We start from the raw sequence: 20955 nt of genomic DNA, 5'->3' as shown, positions 1-20955 counted from the left end.
ATCATGTTGAGTATAAAGCCTAATACAGGACATATGCAGAACAAGAAAGAGGTTGCACTGCAGTACATACATTTAAATAGACTGAGAGTTCATTCTTGTGAAACTGCTGTTCGTTGGTGCTGCATGGTAGCAACATATGCAACCATCAAAGAACTTCTCAGCTTGCTCATTCTGACACAGGGTATGTGGTAAAAATGCAATCTGGTCCTTAGTAAAAGTCAATGTATTTGCTAGGGTGCAGACATAGCAGTTTGGTTATGACTGCTTGCTTCATTGTTCACAGAAGAAACGTGTCAAGTGTGATTGCATTCTTCATGCCTACAGAGATGCTTTTAATACTTGAAATATGTTAACTTCTTTTTTATTCTTATAATAGAATGCTTTTTTTTTTTAAAATTTTTGTATAGAATGAAAAGGTTTTGTTCTTTGTATCATTATTTTATTGCTGCTAGTGATTTTGACAGCTGTGTGTTTATTGCAGCAGGGGAACAGAAAATCCAAGCCATTTACAGGCCATGATGCTGCAGTTGAGTAGTAATTAGCAACCAGAATTCGTCATTCTGATGACTAAAAATCTATCTCACAGTGCTCCTGATGAGGTAGTCTAGTTCCTGGAAAGGTGACTTTGTTGATGACTGATGCATTTTCTATGCCAGTAAAACAGTACTTTGTTTTAAACCCTTTTTTAGTAGTGTTCCTGAATCAGTAATTTTACAGTTTGCTTTCTACATTTATGACTGAGATGAATCAAAGTCGTGTGTTGCATCTATACAAGTGGAAAAGATGAGTTTGACCAGGTTTTATCAGATAGAACACCGGGGAGTATATATATGTGCTAAATTAATGGAAGCAAAGGGATTGCCTGATCTTGAAGACAATGTACTATTAAGCACAGAATTAGGACCCTGATTTCATGTGCATACTTTGCTGTGGTTTTAAGAATTCCTTCAGTGTTTTTGCCAGGACATTGAGACTGATTAACAATTTATTTGCCATCTCTCATGCCAATAAATTTATGCTAATAGTAATTTTGATGCATTGAAAGCCCCTTTTTCTGAAGGTGCAACCCTTTGAGAGTTTATAACATTGGAACTCTGTAGCATTGTCAGGCACATGTATTATTTTATATTAATCAGGAATTGAATGGCTGAATTTTATAGTTTCTTTTACGGAGCAGTATAAGATAAATCCCTCAACTTTGTATATTTTATCTCTTTATCCATTCTCTACAAGACCTGTGTGATCTTTACTTTAAAGGAATAACCTCTATTTTGCACAAATGAAGCTTTTTGGATAGTTTTTTTTAACATATATTGAGTAGTTCTCAGTACTTGAGCGTTAGCAACTTTGATTCTTGCTCACTAGACTGTCACAATATAACAGCAGAAACCAGGCTAGTGAAACAGGCTGTTATTACTTACCTGAAAAGTGACTTGAAAGGATTGTACCAGTGAAAAGGCAGAAAATGGAAAGTTATATTGGGAAGCTTCTTCCACAAACAGAATAATACATAGACTTTGTTTAAGGGATGAGCATCCAGAGCAGTTGCTCTCTTTGTGTCACTGAAGAGAACAGCAGGAAGAGGAAGAAAAGTCAGTTATGTGACGGTGTAATTCATCCAGTATGCAAATAGAAGGAAACAAATATACACACCTTCTTATTTTTTCCTATGAATTCATCACTCTTTCTGGCACCACTTCTTGATTTTTGTTAGAAGCCTGTGTGGGAAATTTAATTTTAAATTCTTTCTCAAGATTAAAATGGGAATGGTTAAAGGTTCTGCTCAGCAGAACATGCCCTAAACTTTGAGCTAAGATCAGCGAACCTGTTCTTTTTGTGCTCAGGTGGTATAGAAACACACTGAATTTATCCAGACTAGGTCAGTGGTGTCCCAAAGGAGAAAAGAGGAAGTTGGGAAAGAGTGCCCTATTGCTTGCTTGCAGGATGAGAGAATCCACAGAAATATTCACTCAGGAGATAAAGCACATAATCCTCCTGAGACCTAATATGTGGTCAGTACTGTGGAAGGGAGAAGAATTTAGTAGATTGATAGCTCTTCTCAAAACACTTCCATCTTGGAGACTTTGTAAAGGATGAACATAACATAATCAATGCTTTCCCCTGCCATGTGCTGCATTAGTATGTTGTTCTTTTCTCAGGGCCATGCTGAAAGTCAGTCTCACTCTCAGTAAAATTCAAAATAGATTTCTCTAGTAGAAGTATAATCTTCCTTTCTAAGAAAGCATTCACAAATTCAGGAGAATATCCTAGGGGTTTGGAAAGCTTCCTTTCTAAAGATTTTTCTGCTTTGCTATGGTATGCTAAGGAATATCAGAGTGGAATGTTCAGGCTGTACTCAGGTTGCAAGTTCTGAGTAGGTTAAAAGCTGATTTGTAGTAAATGTGTCCAGAAAGGAAGAGGAAAAGTCAAACTAAACAAAAACATATAAACTATTTTTAAACATTAAGGTAAGTAGCAATAATAACTTCCTAGAAGCTGTGTCTAGCTTCAACTTCCACTTGCTCGGAATCTGTGTGTAATTGTTGACTAACACTGCTAAGCACTATAAATCTCATTTGCAACAGCACTGCTGCAAAGAAGCTAGCACAAAAAGGAGAGATTAGAAGACACTGGAGTTTCGCTTTAAACTTTGACTTCCAACTGGCTTTTTGGGTCACTTTACCTCAATCTAGTATTCAATTTGTTAATAGTGATAGCAATAAAAAATCCTCCTATGTTACTGACAATGATTTCTTGCAGACAAGCTATTTTGTCTCTGTACCAGTGAGGACAAACATGCCAGGTAAAAAGAAAGCTTATTTGCAGCCAAACATGCTAATTTAAGTATAGGCTACCCGGAATGGTGTTATGCTCCTTGCTTGCTGATTATGTGGAGCTCTACAACCAGGAAGACTGAAATCGCCCTTTTCTTCTGCTAAGGCTTACATCTGATGCCTTAAGCCCCTAATGGTTTTTTATTTTTCTAATAGTTATAAGACTTGTAAATTTTATAGGTAGGTTTTAAAAGCAGAAACCCCTCTGTCCCTTGTTCCTTTCCCTTGTTTATACATTCCCTAACCCTTTTACCCCATTCTATGCCTTCTATATCAACCTACCCCTGAATCCAGTAGCAGTGTTTAGTCTTTTGTCAAGGTAAAGGCCTAGACTGTTTGGAGAACAGCGTATCAGGGCCTAAACCACAGAGTACGGTCAAAAACTAGGTGACAATATACCCTTTGTACTCTGATGAAGCTGAAGATGATGAAGTAGGTGGTCCCAAAAAGACCCCAGACCCAATTCTCAGGGGGAGGGCCCGGGGCGGACCAGGGGAAGGGCCAAAGGGTGGACACATCTGGGATTGGATGGATAATGCTATAAAATGTAACCTTTCGGGCACGGCCGGTGCGCGCGTCTATATCACCTATTGCCTTGGCAAATAAACCCTTTCTTATCTCACCCCTAATTAACTGCTCCGGAGATTTTTTTCAGAACCAAAATACACCGGCAACAGTGGTGGCCCGTACGGGGAGAACTGGACCGGGGACTTCTTCAGACTGGAAATTTTCATCAGCAGGAATATTCCTCAGCAAGCCGGCTTTTATCTGAGAGAAATTCCCGCTGGTCTGAGAAGCCCAGCTCCACGGAACCCACGAAAACAAGCACGGAGCATAGAGGTGAGATAAGAAAAGAGCGAATCTGGTTAGTTAGCAGCTGTGGGAAAGTTTTGTGTCCCGGGATAGGGGGCACGGATTCCTGAAAATTTTGACTTGGGCCCTCGAAACAGTCTAGAGAGTCAATTTTCAGGGGGAGGCGAACGGGTTAGTTCGCCAATTACCCAGGTCAGGGCGGGTGTTCAGCCTAGGGGCTGTTCTGGTTTTGGAGGGGACACCCTCCGGTGCTCTGACACTGTGGGAGAGCCGGTGGGGCTCTATAGTCGGTACGACTTGGTGAATAGCTGAGAGGTTACGTTAACAGCCTTGTGATCTAAAGGTTGTCAGTTCGAGACCCAGTGTGTTTGACTGGTTTGCTTTTGTTTTGCAAGCATGGGTTGTGTGGATTCAAAAGTTAAGATCCCTAAAGAATCCCCCCTTAGTTTGGTTCTAAAGCACTGGAAAACTTTAGCTGGTTCTGAGACACCTTTAAAGAAGGAAGAGCTGTGTAGGTTGTCTCTAAATGCTTGGCCGTTGTTTGGACAAATGAGAGGGATAGCATGGCCGAAATTTGGTCCGTTTGAACTGGATACAGTGTTTCGATTGATCTCGCTTCTTCATGTAGAACAGAGGTGGCAGGAAATTCGATATGCAGAGTTGTTCTTGTTTTTGTTAACACGCCCTGAATTGGGTATAGGAGATAAGGAAAAAGAAAGTTCAGGAAAGATGGAAAAAGCAGAAATGGTTTTAGGAAGAGGGAAAAGGAAAGATCGAGTTAAAGCTGCTCCTATCCCACAAATACTATTTAAGAACACCGGAGAGGATGATTTGGATATGTTGATATCACCTGACAGGAGAGAAAGTAGCCCGGGAGCTCCACAAATCGGACTCCCTGCTGCAGGGGCAGCGGGGGGGGCTGGAGCTGCCGGGGCAGTGGTTGCTCCTCCTGGACCGGCTCCAGCTGGACAGGCGGGAGCCGTGGGGGGACTCCCTGGCGCGGGCATGGCTGCGCCAGGGGGAGTTGGAATCTCCGGAGGAGCTGGCTCCGGGGCGGCGGGAGCTGCTCCGAGCACAATCAGTACAGGACTTGCTGCCATGGCAACAAGTACAGGAGCAGGCACTGTGGGAGTAACAGGTCTGGGGCCATCCCCAGCTGCTGCGGCGGCAACAGGGGCAGGGGCCACAGCAGCACTGGCAGGAGGGGCAGGGGCGGTGCCAACAGGCGGGGCCTCTGTCCTGACTGACTTGGGAGGTGGGGCTGGAGCCGCCCCCTTTCCCACACCTTCCCCTCCCGAGGGGGAAGCTTCCATCCTTGGGGGAGGGGGAAGAAAAGAAGAACCGAGGGAGTTTCCAATCTCTGCCTCTCACGAAAAGGGAACAGAAACGCACAGACAGGGCAAGCCGATTCCAACTGCAGAGAGAAGGGAGAAGCGAGGGTTACCACCGTTTGATAAGGACACGGAAGTAGAGGGTGAATTAAGTGATAACTCGGGGGAAGGAGAAGCCGACCAGCCTGTAGTAAAACCGAAAGGAAAATTGGCTCGCGAAGTGTTAGCTTGCCCCGATCCGGTTGCAAGTAGAACAAGGGCAAAAGACAAGCCACCGTTAGAAGCCCCCTTAAGACAAGCCGTGACCAATCAAGGCACGGTATTAATAAAGGCTCCTTTCTCACTGGTTGAGTTACAGCAATGGAAAGATTGTGTGGGGGCTTATAGAGATAATCCGGAAAAGATGGCAAATTATGTCCAAAGAGCAATCAAATCTCAGAATCCTGACTGGAATGATCTAGAGGTTATGATGGATACTTTATTAGACCAAACAGAGAAGGAAATGGTGAAAAGAGCTGCTCAAAAGGCAATAGAAATACAAAAAACCTCTGGGCAGTTTCCAGGCGAAGATGTCAAAGATATCTTCCCCCTCACGGATCCTGGATGGGATCCTAATGTGGCAGCAGGTTTAGGAGCTTTGAAACGTTATCAAGATTGGGTAATTTATGGATTTCGGCATGGAGTTCCGAAGGCGGTGAACTGGTCCAAAATGTACGAGGTTAGACAAGACATAAATGAGTCACCTACTGATTTTCTAAATAGATTGAAAGATGTTATCAGAAAATATACGGATATCGACTTAGAGTCAGAGATGGGAAAGAAAAATCTGTTATACTTATTTATAGGGCAGTCCACAGATGATATAAGAAGAAAACTGCAGAAGGCAGGTGGTGATAGAAGGAATATTAGTGAGCTGTTAGATGTAGCCTGGACGGCATATCAAAATAGGGAGCAGAAAAGGAAAACAAGGGAACAAGAAGGTGGCTACAAAGAGCCTCATAAACGTAACCCCAGGTATCAGAGGTCTAACCACCGGCAGGACATAGCCGATGACAGATGTTCTAACTGTAAGAAGAAGGGACATTGGAGAAGAGACTGCCCGGAGCTGAAGGGAACTGAAAACGCACTTCCCCCACCACCACCCCCAGCCCCCCAACTGACTGTGAGTCAGAATGTATGAGGGGGACCGGAGGTTTCTTACCCAGCAGAGCCTCTGGTTACAGCTAAGCTGGGGGGGGAGAATGTTGAATTTTTGGTTGATACAGGTGCGGCATACTCTGTATTAAATACTTTGGAAGGGAAACTGAGCCATGAAACTGTAACTGTGGTAGGTGCTACAGGGGTAAGTGAAACAAGGCCATTTTTTAAACCTTTAAAATTCAAACTGGGCAAACACTGGGTAACTCATCAATTTCTCTATATGCCAAATTCTCCTAAGCCTCTACTGGGTAGAGACTTACTGGAAAAATTAGAAGCTGAAATTAAATTCACCAAGGGGGGAGACATAAAAGTTATAATCCCAGATACTAAATATGTCGAGGCAGCTGCTTTCTTTATACAGGAAAAACATGGAGAGATCCCTGCAGAAGTTGAAAATGCTGTCATACCTTTAGTCTGGGCCAGCGAGTACCCTGGGAAATCAAAGCAAGCTGAACCAGTAAGCATCGCACTCAGGCCAGGAACAGCCCCGGTAAGGCAGAAACAATATCCTTTGAAATTAGAAAGCCGAAAAGGCCTAGCACCTATAATTGAAAAGTTCCTCAAATTTGATTTACTAGTAGAATGTGAATCCAGATTTAATACCCCCATACTGCCCGTGAGAAAGGCTGATGGCAAAAGCTATCGGCTAGTCCAAGATCTTAGGGCCATTAATAGAATAACTGAGGACATTTACCCAGTGGTAGCCAACCCCTATACACTGTTAACCACATTGACAGAGGATTTAGGATGGTTTACTGTACTCGACCTCAAAGATGCCTTTTTCTGCATTCCTGTACACAAAGATAGCCAGGAGATTTTTGCTTTTGAATGGGAAAATCCTGAGACAGGGAGAAAAACGCAACTAACCTGGAGAGTTCTTCCACAAGGCTTTAAGAACAGTCCAACGCTTTTCGGAAATCAGTTGGCAAAGGAACTGGAGGACTGGAGAAGACAGCAGCAAGAAGGAGTTGTCCTGCAGTATGTTGACGACATCTTAATTGCAGCCAAAAACCGGGACCAATGCATCGAGCTCACTGTAAGTCTCTTGAACTTTTTGGGGCTAAGTGGGTATCGGGTCTCGAGAGAAAAGGCACAGATAGCCAAGGAGATAGTCATCTACCTGGGACTTGAAATCTATCGTGGGCATCGGCGACTCAGTGCAGACCGAAAAGAGGCCATTTGCCGTCTCCCAGAGCCCCACACTGTACGAGAGATGCAGGCTTTCCTGGGAATGGTAGGATGGTGTCGGCTGTGGATAGCTAACTATGGGTTGCTAGTCAAACCTCTGTATGAAGCCCTGAAAACGGCCAAAGAGGGAGTTATAACATGGACAGATGAGACCAGAGATGTGTTTAAGCAACTGAAACAGTCCTTGATGTCAGCTCCAGCATTAGGACTACCAGATTTGACTAAACCGTTTGAACTGTTCACACACGAGCAGTTAAATGTTGCTCTGGGGGTATTATCACAAACTCTGGGAAGCCAACGAAGAGCTGTGGCTTATTTCTCCAAACAGCTGGACAGTGTTAGCCAAGGGTGGCCGGGGTGCCTGCGAGCTGTCGCAGCAACTGTTATCCCGATTGAAGAGGCCCGGAAGCTCACCCTTGGGCTGCACATCACTGTGTATGTACCCCATGCAGTTCAAGCTGTGCTTGAACAAAAGGGAGACCACTGGCTGTCCCCCAGCAGAATGCTTAAGTACCAGGTTGTGTTGCTGGAACAGGACGATGTTACCCTAAAAACAACATCTGTTGTAAATCCAGCTATGTTTCTGTCTTCAACACTAACTGACAGTGTCCCCGAGCATGACTGTTTGCAGACTATAGAGGAGACTTACTCCAGCAGACCAGACCTGAAGGATGAGCCCCTGGAAAACGCAGACTGGGAACTGTATACAGACGGAAGCAGCTTCATGCGAGATGGTAAACGCTTCACAGGGTATGCAGTAACAACCAGAGATGAAGTGATCGAGGCAAAAGCCTTGTCAGCAGATGTGTCATCCCAAAAAGCAGAATTAATTGCACTGACAAGAGCCTTGGAACTGAGTGAAGGAAAGAAGGTAAATATCTGGACTGACTCAAAATATGCATTTAGTGTTGTACATGCCCACGGAGCCATCTGGAAGGAGAGAGGACTACTGACAGCCCAAGGCAGTGGAGTCAAGCATGCAGACCAAATCCATGCACTCCTGCAGAGTATTTGGAAACCAGAGGAGGTAGCTATTATGCATTGTAGGGCCCACCAGAAGGGGAAAACAATTCCCAAGTTGGGAAATCAGTTTGCTGATCAAGCAGCAAAAAGGGCTGCAGAAAAAGGCATCTTGGCAGTAGTGCAACAAAAAGAAATTGATTTGACAAAATACACCCCTAAGTATGATGAGAGAGACAATCAGCTAATTAAATCATTGAAAGCTGAAATCAAAGAAGGGGGGTGGGCTGTTACCCCTACCGGGCAGGTTGTAGTCCCACCACTGCTCCTTAGGGAAATAGCTCAACAGGAACATGAGGCTACCCATTGGGGAACGGAAAATCTCCTGAAACATCTAAAGAAAACAGTAATAGGAACAAATATGACCGAAGCTGTGCAGTCTACGGTAGGTAAGTGTGAGATCTGCAAACGAAATAATCCAGATACATCAAAGAGAGTGGTACTAGGGGTAACAAAAGCTGGAGACCAACCCGGAGATTACTGGCAAATAGATTTTGCTGAGTTACCACCATGGGGGGGGGTACAAATACATCCTTGTACTAGTTGACACTTTCAGTGGATGGCCTGAAGCATACCCCTGTCGCACTAATGCAGCAAGGGAAGTGGTAAAAGCTTTATTAAACCACATAATTCCAAGGTTTGGGGTTCCTCTAGGAATGGCATCAGATAGAGGAACACATTTTATTGCGACAGTAGTAAAAGAAGTATGCCGCATCCTGGGAATTGTCTGGGACCTACATACCCCCTATAGACCTCAGGCTAGTGGCAAAGTTGAACGAATGAATGGCACCTTGAAAATGCAAATTAGTAAAATTTGTCAGGAAACATCTATGTCCTGGGTTCAGGCTTTGCCACTAGCTCTGCTGAGAATTCGTATCCAGCCGAGGCGGAGGGATAACATAAGCCCCTATGAAATATTATATGGAAGACCATATCAGGCACCACATGTACCAGGGGATGTACACTTAAGAGGGAGAGCCGATTTACAGAAATATTTGATTGCTTTAGGCTCTACTTTGCAGAAGCTGCAGAAGGTCATCGAGTTATCCAGACCTATAGGACTGGACACCCCTGCTCACCCATTCCAGCCAGGAGACTGGGTCTACGTCAAGTGGTGGAACAGTGACCCCTTGCGAGCCAGGTGGAGAGGACCTTACCAAGTCCTGCTGACCTCCCTCACCTCCGTCAAAGTTGCTGGCAGAGAACCCTGGTTCCACTACTCTAGAGTCAAGAGAGCATCAGCTCCTGGGACAACCAACCAGACAGAACCAGACACCGACGACGAGGATGTGGAATAGACTGCTTGTTCTGTGTATTCTGTTCATGCAACCGGTAACCATGAACCGAGTTTGGGACCAAAAATTGCATGTGGCCCTAGTCCAAAACGTATCTAAAATTCTCCGAAAAACGGAATGCTGGATTTGTACTCAAGTACCAGCAATTGACGATGAGAATAGTGAGTGGCCCCTAATTGGCATTTTACTAAACGAGACAAACTTCGGTAAATCCATGATGAATTTCCCAGGGTCCTGGAAGCCAGTTACAGAGGCCTATTACCCGGTGGCCCTAAGTAATGTAATTTCTAATCAGGATGTTGTTCCCTGTATGATCATAAACGCTACAGGAAAAATCATTCTCCCCCCCTACTGTGATAAAAACAATTTAAAAGAAGAAATAAACCCAGAAATTGTTGCAGGGATGGTACAGTTCCCTTTGAGATTAATTCCTCCCCAGGGTTCAGGATGGTATTGGATTTGTGAAAAGGAAGCCTGGAAAGTTTTGCCTCTTGATAAGGATCGGGCCTGTGCTCTGGGGGCAGTGATTCCAAATATAACAATTCTTGATCCAATTGATGAACCAGAATGGGAAAGACCCTATCCAAAAAGAGTGAAAAGAACTAGCAATCCCCTCATTGAGCACCCTACGATTTTCCATAGCATAATCAGAGCTTTAATCCCATCTCTAGGAGTGAGTGAATTGGAAAAGGCAATTGTAAATATTTCGGCTGTTATGGAAAACATACAAGATCACACTCTGGATGCAATTGAAACCCTGAAAGAACAGTTCCAAAGCTTGTCTCGTGTGGTAATACAAAATAGAATGGCCCTCAATTTTTTGCTAGCCTCACAAGGAGGTGTGTGTAAAGTCATCAATACCAGCTGCTGTTCTTACATAGATCAGACTGGTAGAATTAATAATGATTTGGCCGCAATTCGAAATCAAACCAAAATTTTTCATCAGATATCTCTGGATGATGTCTCCCTAGGTTTAGGAGGCGTCCTCAACAAACTCACCTCATGGTTACCGAACTGGACATGGATGAAACAACTGTTTATCTTAGTATTGTATATACTTAGTGTTAGTGTAATAGCTCACTGCATGCACCGATTTTATAGTTGTTGTAAGTGTAGGTAGTAGAGATTGGACAAAGACCTTTGGGTTTTGTCCAGTCTCTAAGGGGGGAACTGATGCCTTAAGCCCCTAATGGTTTTTTATTTTTCTAATAGTTATAAGACTTGTAAATTTTATAGGTAGGTTTTAAAAGCAGAAACCCCTCTGTCCCTTGTTCCTTTCCCTTGTTTATACATTCCCTAACCCTTTTACCCCATTCTATGCCTTCTATATCAACCTACCCCTGAATCCAGTAGCAGTGTTTAGTCTTTTGTCAAGGTAAAGGCCTAGACTGTTTGGAGAACAGCGTATCAGGGCCTAAACCACAGAGTACGGTCAAAAACTAGGTGACAATATACCCTTTGTACTCTGATGAAGCTGAAGATGATGAAGTAGGTGGTCCCAAAAAGACCTCAGACCCAATTCTCAGGGGGAGGGCCCGGGGCGGTCCAGAGGAAGGGCCAAAGGGTGGACACATCTGGGATTGGATGGATAATGCTATAAAATGTAACCTTTCGGGCACGGCCGGTGCGCGGGTCTATATCACCTATTGCCTTGGCAAATAAACCCTTTCTTATCTCACCCCTAATTAACTGCTCCGGAGATTTTTTTCAGAACCAAAATACACCGGCAACACATCTTAATGCCTTACTTCCTCATCTGAAATGAACTCTGGAGGGATATATTATGGAAAAGAAGCTGAGAAGCATAATTTTCATACGAGTCAACTAACTCCTTAGACTCATATTTCTAAGGGAAAACAGTCTCTTGAAATTGCCTACTTTAAAAAAAATAGGATATCTGATATTGTTTTGTTACCGTGGTATTTTGGTGCTGAAAAAATCTCCAGAGCAGTTAATTAGGGGTGAGATAAGAAAGGGTTTATTTGCCAAGGCTAAGATGTTACAGGACGCACGCCCAGGCCGTGCCTGAGAGGTTACATTTTATAACACCATCCATCCAATCCCAGATGTGCCCACCCTGTGGCCTTTACTCTGATCCGCCCCGGGTCCACCCCCATAAAATGGGTCTGGGGTGTATTTTGGGACCCCTTATTCATCCCATCTTCACCATCATCAGAGCACAAAGGGTACATAGTTACCTAATTCTTGACCGCATTCTGTGGTTTAGGCCCTGATATGCTGTTCTGCCAACAATCTAGGCCTTGCCTTGACAAAAGACTAAACATTTCTATTGGATTTGGGGCTATGAGTGATATAGGGAGCATAGAATGGGGTAAGAGGGTTAAGGAATGTATAAACAAGGGTGCTAGAGAAAGGGAAAGGGACAAGGGACAAAAAGGGGGGGAGGTTGCTGCTTTTAAAATCTACTTCCACTACTTATAAAACTTACAAGTCTTACAAATATTAGAAAAATAAAAAAAAACATTAGGGGCTTAAGGCATCAGTTTTAAGGAGGTATATTAAAATACTGGATAAATGATACATCTTTGATCAAGATGTACCTAAGATGCTAAAAAATTTAGCAAGATAGAGGAGTCTATGGTCTGATAGACTTTCTATACTTCTGAGGAAGATCTTCAAGCCTTGTTATAGTCAGAGGAGCTTTTTGAAGTTGAAGTATGGATACAGTGTTTGCACATAATATATCTTTAGTAACAAATAAGCTTTTTAAAATTCAATGAAAGGAGAATGAAGAAAACAAAAATAGAACAGGTTACAACAGTTTAAAGTAGTCTTTGTTATATTTTTTGAATTTTGTGATGACTTTAAAAAAACTATAGATTTGGACCAGAATAACTCAAAAACATCTGTTTACATCCCTACTGTTTATTTAAAGTTTTTAAAATTGCTTCCTATAAATATGCAAAGTAGCATTGTACACAGTGTTAGAGGCTGAAGACAAGTAAATTGACATACAGCCAAACACTAAAATAAGGCTTTGCTTCCAGGGAAAATTTGTAACTTTTGATTCTTACTCAAATCTTTTATGTTCTCATACCAGTGAGAAAAATTAATTACCAGACATTTCTTTATCTTAGACATACAAATCTGGACTAAAATGCTTAAAATATAAAAAGGAAAATGAGAGAAGTGCTATGTGTTACAAAACTTTCTACCCTCTAGCAAAACAAAAAAGAAAAGAGTGTAAAATAAAAAACCTTTTTATCCTCACTCATCATCCTGTGTATGGGATAATCTCTTTTATCATTACAAAGTTCAGTCTTGTGGTCCTAGTTCTCAAGATTCACTTCAGCTAGAATTTAAGTGCTGATGGTGTTATCCTGTCAGGAGTGAAGGCAGCAGCATACTGGGCTTTGTCAGTGTGGGCACAGCCAGTGAACAGACTAAGGATAGGACTTGCTCCACCTTTACTTGCCACTTGTTAAACTACATCTAGGAACTGGTTTGGGCCCCCAGTTCAAGAACGTCACTGAAAAAGTAGAGTTCAACAGGACCTACCCAAAGCCAATGGGGAGAGTATCAAGGAGGCAAATATTTAGAGATGTGTAGCAGGAGAATAGGTGTCAGTCAACATAAATTGAAATAAGGGGAGGTTCTGAGTGTAAGTACAGAAAAATGTTCACTTGATGATGGTTACACAAGGGACCAGGCAACCCAAGGAGCTCCAGGATCTCTGCTCTCAGAGGTCTCCAGAACACAACTAAACAAAGCTCTAAGCAGCATGATCTGAATTTGGTGCTGATCTCGCCTTTTAGGAAACACTTGAATTCTTTGACTTTTCAATGCCCCTTCCAACATGAATGTCTGCTTCTAAGATCTGCTGCTTCTTTCAGGATTGCTGAAAAGTATGCTGCCGCATTTTGCATAATACTTCCTGAATGCATGAAGTCCCTGCTGTAAGGAATATAATTCAGGTTTCCCTTGGGGTTGCCCTGTACTCTTGAGGGAATGGGACAGTTGTCCAAAAAGACATATTATGATAATTATGTAATTAAAATCGGTGACTTAATGCAGATTTTCATATTGGCTTGCATAAGAAATCACAGTTCTTCTTGACCTCCTATTGTGTAGTTTTAATATTGCTATTTAATCTCACTTTTTTGTGTTAAATTTCTACATTGTTAAAGCAGAAAAACCTAAGACCAGATATTACGGAATTCCTTGAGTGAATTGCAATTTTGCAAGAGGCCATCAACCTCCTAGCACAGCCCTTTTTCACTTCAGTAAATTAAAAGGATTGTTTTGGTGGCAGCCACTAACAGGTGGCGACACAGGTTTTACCGTTGGGGTTTGCAGGGCTGCGCTGAGAGCAGAGAAATAATGACGTGGAACAGCAGCAAACCTCACACTTGCCATTTGCTAAATCCATGTCAGAAAAGTGACAACATTGGTTTAATCAGGATATGATTTTTACAATGTAATGGGTTTAAACACTATTTTTCTAACTTCAGTTTTGGAAACAGTGGAATTATTGTTGTTGAAAGTTTTCAGTAGCACTGTTTTTGAAGCTCCACGGGAAATCTTTCTGTACTCCAAGAGCAAAAACTAGGGACCAAATCCCAGGATTTTAAAATGGGAAGTTTAAGACAGTATAAGCAATACTGACTCCACCTTCAACTTAAATGTTTAAACAGATGATGTGCCAGAAGATGGCATTCAATTACATGTAATACTGTTTCAGCATCTTGCATCAGTTAAATATCTGCATGAACACTGTTGGAGACTTCTCCGCTGTGGGTTTTACATCTGCTCCTGACGATTTCAATTGTTAATGTTAATTACAATTTTTCTTTTTACTGACAATCTAAGTCTATACTGGATTGGGACTTTGTTATGATAGGTGTTTTACATTTCCCAAATAATGCATTAGGTGAAAGAAAGCGGGAATAAGGGGGAGTGGAACAGGAGGGGATAACGATAGAAAATGAACATTTCTTTTGGTGTTGTCTCGCCAGAGAGACATACTGTCTCAGTGGATGAATTTTAGCCCTAATTAAGGCATTGTCAGTGGAATAGTTACTGTCCTAATCAGGAACTGTGTCAGACAAGTGGTTTGTTAGACAGGCCGTAAAAGATATACAGTGCATAATAAAGTCACTAGAGACCAGACAACGTATTGATGATGATCCCAGTGCTGCCCTTTGCATTGAAATTTGGGGCTTATTCCTCTGATAAATGTGTTCCTAACTGTTTAACTGTGACCTTTGTTAACATACAACACACTTCCATTTCATGCCAGGATAGCATAAAGAACCTTACCAGAAGAGTGTTGTTATAATTTTTTGTTACCTGCAGGTTCCTTTCTAACTCTGCATATTCTGTGTTTCTGTGATTCTGTGAATATTAATGCTTCTGACCTAATCAATGCCAATGACTCCAAGTGCTGAGTGGTTTATGCCCTGACCACTTTGACTCAGTTTTACAAGCTGTTATGTACTGTATTTCAATTTACGAAGAGTGTAGGAATCTCACAGGAACAGAAAAAAATCCAAACAAACCAATATTAAAATTTTTCCAATGTCCATAGCAATAGTATTTCTTATCACATGGTTTCCTTAAGTAAATCTCTCTAAGTCTGGTTGCACCATGATTCTGGGGAGCAACAGACAGTATTTGTCTTCTACTTAAGGACACCTGAGATTTTTTAAGCAGATCTTACAGCTGAGCGCTCTGACAGCTTAATGTACCCAGAGCTTGCTTAACAATTCAAGGGTAGGAAGATGCTACAGAGAGACCTGGGCAGACTTGATTAATGGACTGAGTACAACTGCATAAGGTTCAATAAGGCCAAGTGCCTGGTCCTGCACTTGGGTAGCAGCAACCCCAGGCAGCACTACAGGCTGGGGAGGAGTGGCTTGAGAGCTGTTTGGAGGAAAGGGACTTGGGGTGTTGGTTGACAGCCAGCTCAGTATGAACCAGCAGTGTGGCCAGGTGGCCAAGAAAGACAATGGCATCTTGGCCTGTGTCAAGAATAGGGTAGCCAGAAGGACTAAGGAAGTTCACCTGTACTTGGCGTTGGTGAAGCCGCAGCTTCAGTCAATTTCTAAAGGTTGTGTTCTAAGTTAAGCAAAAGCAATTCAGGATCAGTAGGCCAAATCCTAGATGGTTAAGGAATGGCACTTTAATATCAGTATTACAAACTTATAATTGATAAATAATCAGATTATTTCAATTTACTAGCTGAAAGTAAAAAGTACTAGAAGCAGTTAGCTGTGAACTGCCACCCCTGCCTGTAAATCACCCACAGGTGGTCCCATGAAGTCCTCCCTATTAATGCCTCACCAGGTATTATTAATAAAATAGTGTGTAGTAGCAGTGGAGAAAAAAATTAAGTCCTGTATAATCTCCAGAGTTAGTGGTCAGATGGACCTTATCATGGAAGGTGACAGCCTTCACTGTGACTGAAAGACAGTTCTTATTTACATACAGCTCATTTCTGCCTGGTGAAACAGCTGACGTGGTTGTGAAGGTCTTCTAGTGGTTCAGTTGCTAAGAGGTAGGAGAATTTGTCTTGATGCAGATAATAAACAGCTGTTTGCACAGCATGTTTGCACATGCTTTAATAGGATCACTTTGCTTATTTGGGTTTTTTCTCTACTAGTTGCACTGTGTTAACATCTGTCAAACAACAAAGAGAAATACCTGAAATGTATTAATATTAAGGAAGAAGCTATTTTCATCATGGGAAGGACATGAAAGTAAATCACATAAAACCCTTTGTATTTTAATATCACTTCCCATTTGAGGAAGTTTACCTATTCTCACATGATTTTTTCACCTATAAGTATTTATAAGTGGTTTTATCCCTCAACGCAAAAGCAGACTCAGCATGACTAACTCGTAAATGGTTTTATGTTTTCATAAGTGTTGAGGCCACAGGTTGTGACTGTGCTGTAATATCTGGCATAATACAAGCTACAATTTCATTAAGTATGGTTTCTGAGTGACCTAAAGCATGTCTTTTGAGAAAGGTACAGCCAATATGGTATAAAGAACCCAAGTGACAAAGAGAACACTGTATCCATAACAAATTGCTCCTGTGCTTAATCACACTTGAAATTTAAAAACGTGCATATTCACTGTAGTTTGAATTTAGCTCTGCTTTCAGTCACTGAATGCTTTTTAATGCCTTGATCTGAGGATAATAAGTTAGAGCATGTGGTACGTGGCAATACCGTTAGAAGTACATCATAACATCTTCGTGTAGCTTTCTGGCATTGTTTGGCAAGTTTTAGAATTATAAGAGCTCTCCTCTATAGATTTGTTTGGAGTCCTAGTGCAGCTATACATAGCCTGTGGACAATGGGTCACTAAAATTCTTTCTGGAATGTCTTATCTAAATGCTTCACTATCATCATTTTGGCATTGTTATTTCTCATGGACACTGTGGTTATCAGCCTCTGGCCAATATTTATTTGTTGTATGTCAAGTAGAAATGTGCACTGATTGCATTAGCTCTTGCCGATTTGGAGCTTTACATGAGCAGTTTAACAATGCTCCTGCTTCAATGACTTTGATATTAAAGCCTGATTCTCTAATTCTCTGCTGCTAATGGATACAGAAACCAGCAATGCAGGTGTTCTCTTGAAAATAGATATCAGTAGTAATTTAATATTTTACACAGTAAAATTGTAAAATTATCTTACTGTTCTGTAACATCTATAGTTTTTTAGAACTGACAGACCTAAAGTAAGTAAAACAACAGCTCTTTCCAGTTTTTGTGAGACCTCCAGTTTTTATTCTCATAACCTCTTTACAGTTCTCCTTTTAGAGCAACAAAATCTGTTTGCAGCATACCACTTTCTTCCAATAACTCTACTAAACTGCAATTTATTAATAATTACTAAAGAGAAGTTGACACTTTAAATTTTTTTTAAATGAAAAAGAAATTTTGATAATAATAGGAAGGATTTTCTTTAATCAAAAACAATACTATATGTACATATATATATATGCACACACACACAAATCTAGAAATGGGTTGAAAAATATTTTTTTCTCAGACTTTCCTCTTTTCTCAGTCCCATCATTTAGTTTTCTGATAAAGATCCCTGAAATTTTTAAAGGAATGTAATAAATTATAATATCATTTTACCCAGCATATCCCTTAATTATGTACTTACTAACTCTGAAATAAGCATTTTTGGTCACTTTGGCCTTATTCATTCTAAGACACCTAGTCTGGTGATCCTTACCAGCTGGTTATTTCCAGCTGCCAGACTTTTTGTCATCTCAGCAATCTCCAAGTTAAATGTATCTTCTGTTCCAATAGACTTATCATAAATATATGAAGTTGTGTTTTTGTTTTTTGTTGTTTTGGTTTTTTTTTTTTAATATCCGTATTCTAACATGGAGTTCCATATATTGCTGCAAGTTATTTTACATATTACTATACAACAACTCATAAATATGGTGAAAAATTTATTAGGCAGGAGTAGAGACTTATCTACACTTGAAAGTGAGTTTGAATTAATTTTTGGATTAGGGTAAGGTGTGAGTTGTAAGTGTGATAACTATTTCCGTCCAGGTGCTGCCAAATGACGGTATGAGGGGGTTGGATATTAAATGCCGTCTTCTGGCACATCCCAGTATGATGGGATATAAAAATGGCTACAACCCGATATTGTTATATTAATCGGTACCAAGACTGTTATTTACTGCTTTATTTTAAAAAGTATCTTACTGCTAAAAGGATGTGATATGAACATCAAATTATTGCGAGATGGATATATATTTCAACATGCATGAAGTACGTTTAGCTGATGCCTGTGTCCTGTCACAAAGACAGCTTGCAATTGGAATTATCTAGATCTTATAGTTATTACTCTGGGATAAACCATAAATCAGCATAAAAATTATATACAAGGGAAAAGAAGAATTTATTATTTTTATTTTTTCTATTTATTTTTTTTAAATTTTATTTCAGAAGATGTAGCAAAGAAATGTGTTTTCAAGGGTACTTAAATTTAATATTTATACATCAGTAATATATTATGATGGTGCAGCTTTACCCTACTTCTCAGTTTTGGGTTGAAGCTCGTGGAGTTAAAAAAACCCTCATATTTCTAGGCTCAGTATAAAGATCAGGCAATATGATAATGACCGGCAGGAGACTCACATCAGAAGTACTACTTTTAACAGTTTGATTGCTGGTGAGCTTTTCAGTTTCCTTTATTAGCTGGTTTCTGGAAGCATAGCGTAACATTTCACAGCTTTGGTCTTGCTCTCTCACTGGTTTGTGTGTCTCTGGTAACTTTAAAGAACATGTAATAATTGCAAGAATCTTGATTAATCTGCCATCTTTAAATAGCAATGCAATCTGGGCTAATTATGGGGAAATAAATGGTCTTCTGGAAGATCTTCAATGAGCACCATGTTGTGTTCAAAGTGGAGGTCTGACTCTATCTCTGGGGGAGCACTTCAGAGGTGCCCGGTAGCTTTGAGTCGTCAGCTCTGGTGACTCCACTACCAAAGCCAGATCACAGCTGCCTGCCCTCCTTGCTGAGCTCACCTGGCATGGTGGGTCCTGCTGCATAAGGGAAAACATCACCTGCAGGGAGAGAGGATAAGCGCTGAGGAGAGCTGAGCACTCCTGTGTTCTGCTGGGTATGGTTGATCCAATACCCAAAGCAAAATCTTTAATCCATCAGCGCCATGTGTTTCTGGCTTTCCAGGAAGCTCGGAGTAACTCAGGATGCAGTATTGGAAACTGCTGGCTGCAGACATAGCCTATATTTTTAAAGAACAGCACCTATGGAGATAACAACTTCATAGTGCAGTGGGAATAACAGTAAAAGTGACCTAGTACGTTTTCCCTGAGTTTCTCTAGCTCCCAGCTTCAGGCATTTGCCTCAGGGATAATGCAATCTGTTTTTATACAGCAGTAGTAGTCACCTAAACAAAGACCTGGAATCACTGCACACTTTCAAAAAATTATAGCAAAAACTCCCAGACTGTCTTACAGAGTGTTGCTTCCACACATCTTGGTGTTAGTCTTAGATGTTTGTGAAAATTTTGCAAAATATATGTAGATACTAATCTCTGAATCTTGGCTGTAGTCAGGCCATGTGTTTGAAGCTGACACTGCATTGTGTGTAGAGTTTTGAAGTGTCTTCATTAAAGGTATATTTGGCAACTGCATGCACGAAATGAGCCTTTCAGAAAATATGATGACTGGATAAATTGCAAAATACTGTCTATGTCTACTCAGTCTACCACAAGCAAAGAGTAATCCAGAGAGAAAATTATCTTTCCTAGTTTCCTAGAAGCTAAAGAACAATCCGCTGGCATAATAATCTCACTGATTTCAATGAAGAGGAAAGATGAAAGTAGTAAGTAAAGCCTACCTGCTTCTCCTGTGATACCATCTAAAGTGATTGAAGACTGCATCAATTTACTCTATTTTACTGGGGTGAGACTAGGTAGAGTCTCTTGGCAGAGCATCTACTGCTTTCTTTTTTTTTACCTTGGTGCTAAAATGAATGTTACAACTAGGAATTTATTTTCTTATTTGGGACATAACTTTGTAATAAAGAAACAAATAATTTATCTCTCATGTACAAAGGACTTTGGTTAAATATCTTTATTTGGTGCTAGGTGTCAATTTTCATTGTGTTTCTCCTCTCTTTGTCTAAATTGACTGAACTTACTTTTAACCATATTACATAACAAATTTCAAAATAATCATATTTTGCTAGAGCATTTAGTGCCAAGTACTTTTCTGCACAGTGCAGCCACTGTTTTTGTAAAAACTATGTCCCTACCCACCTGGCAGCTCATTCTCGATTCATGTGCATTTAGTTACAGCTGGCACAATAAGCAGAGTTTTCCAAGGACAGTTCGCAGACTTGCCAGTGGAAATTATAACCTCTATAAAATTGTTTCATGATCAAATTTTGTTTTCTCATCCCTATTTGGTCAGATCATGGCCTCGGTTAGAAGTACTGGAGCCACCGAACTTCCAGTGTGACATGTCTAACTAGAATTACACTGAAGGTAACAAAACAGCTCCTAAACAGGACAGATATATCCTTCTGTTGAATCCATTGCAGGGTCAACATTTAGGACATTTTCATAGAGATATGCTGCCCACGCCCCAGCTTTTGTTTTTAGATTTCTAAACAAAAAGTTATTTCGGTTTGTTGGTGTTTTGGGAGTTGGTTGTTTTTTGGTTTATTTTTCTTTTCCAGTTGCAGAATTTTGAATGATATGTAAGATATGTCTGATGGGTAGATCCAGAGATTTCAACCCTTG

General features: G+C 41.0%; 1 protein-coding gene across 1 annotated transcript; it reads left to right on the top strand.

The window, feature by feature from the left end:
• Nucleotides 1-2796: 2796 nt before the first annotated feature.
• On the top strand, nucleotides 2797-9523 carry LOC127466879 (uncharacterized). The gene is made up of 4 exons (XM_051778230.1): nucleotides 2797-2803; nucleotides 3490-3674; nucleotides 4461-6140; nucleotides 9395-9523. Exons 1-4 carry the CDS (start codon nucleotides 2797-2799, stop codon nucleotides 9443-9445), a joined length of 1923 nt encoding a protein of 640 aa, XP_051634190.1. The 3' UTR covers nucleotides 9446-9523.
• The last annotated feature ends 11432 nt before the right edge of the window (nucleotides 9524-20955 follow it).

Source organism: Manacus candei, unplaced genomic scaffold (assembly GCF_025592945.1).
Source record: "Manacus candei isolate 608988 ecotype Guabito, Panama unplaced genomic scaffold, ASM2559294v1 h1tg000011l, whole genome shotgun sequence".
NCBI lineage: Eukaryota > Metazoa > Chordata > Aves > Passeriformes > Pipridae > Manacus > Manacus candei.
Note: the sequence above shows the minus strand (reverse complement) of the source record. Positions and strands in the feature narration are given on the sequence as shown.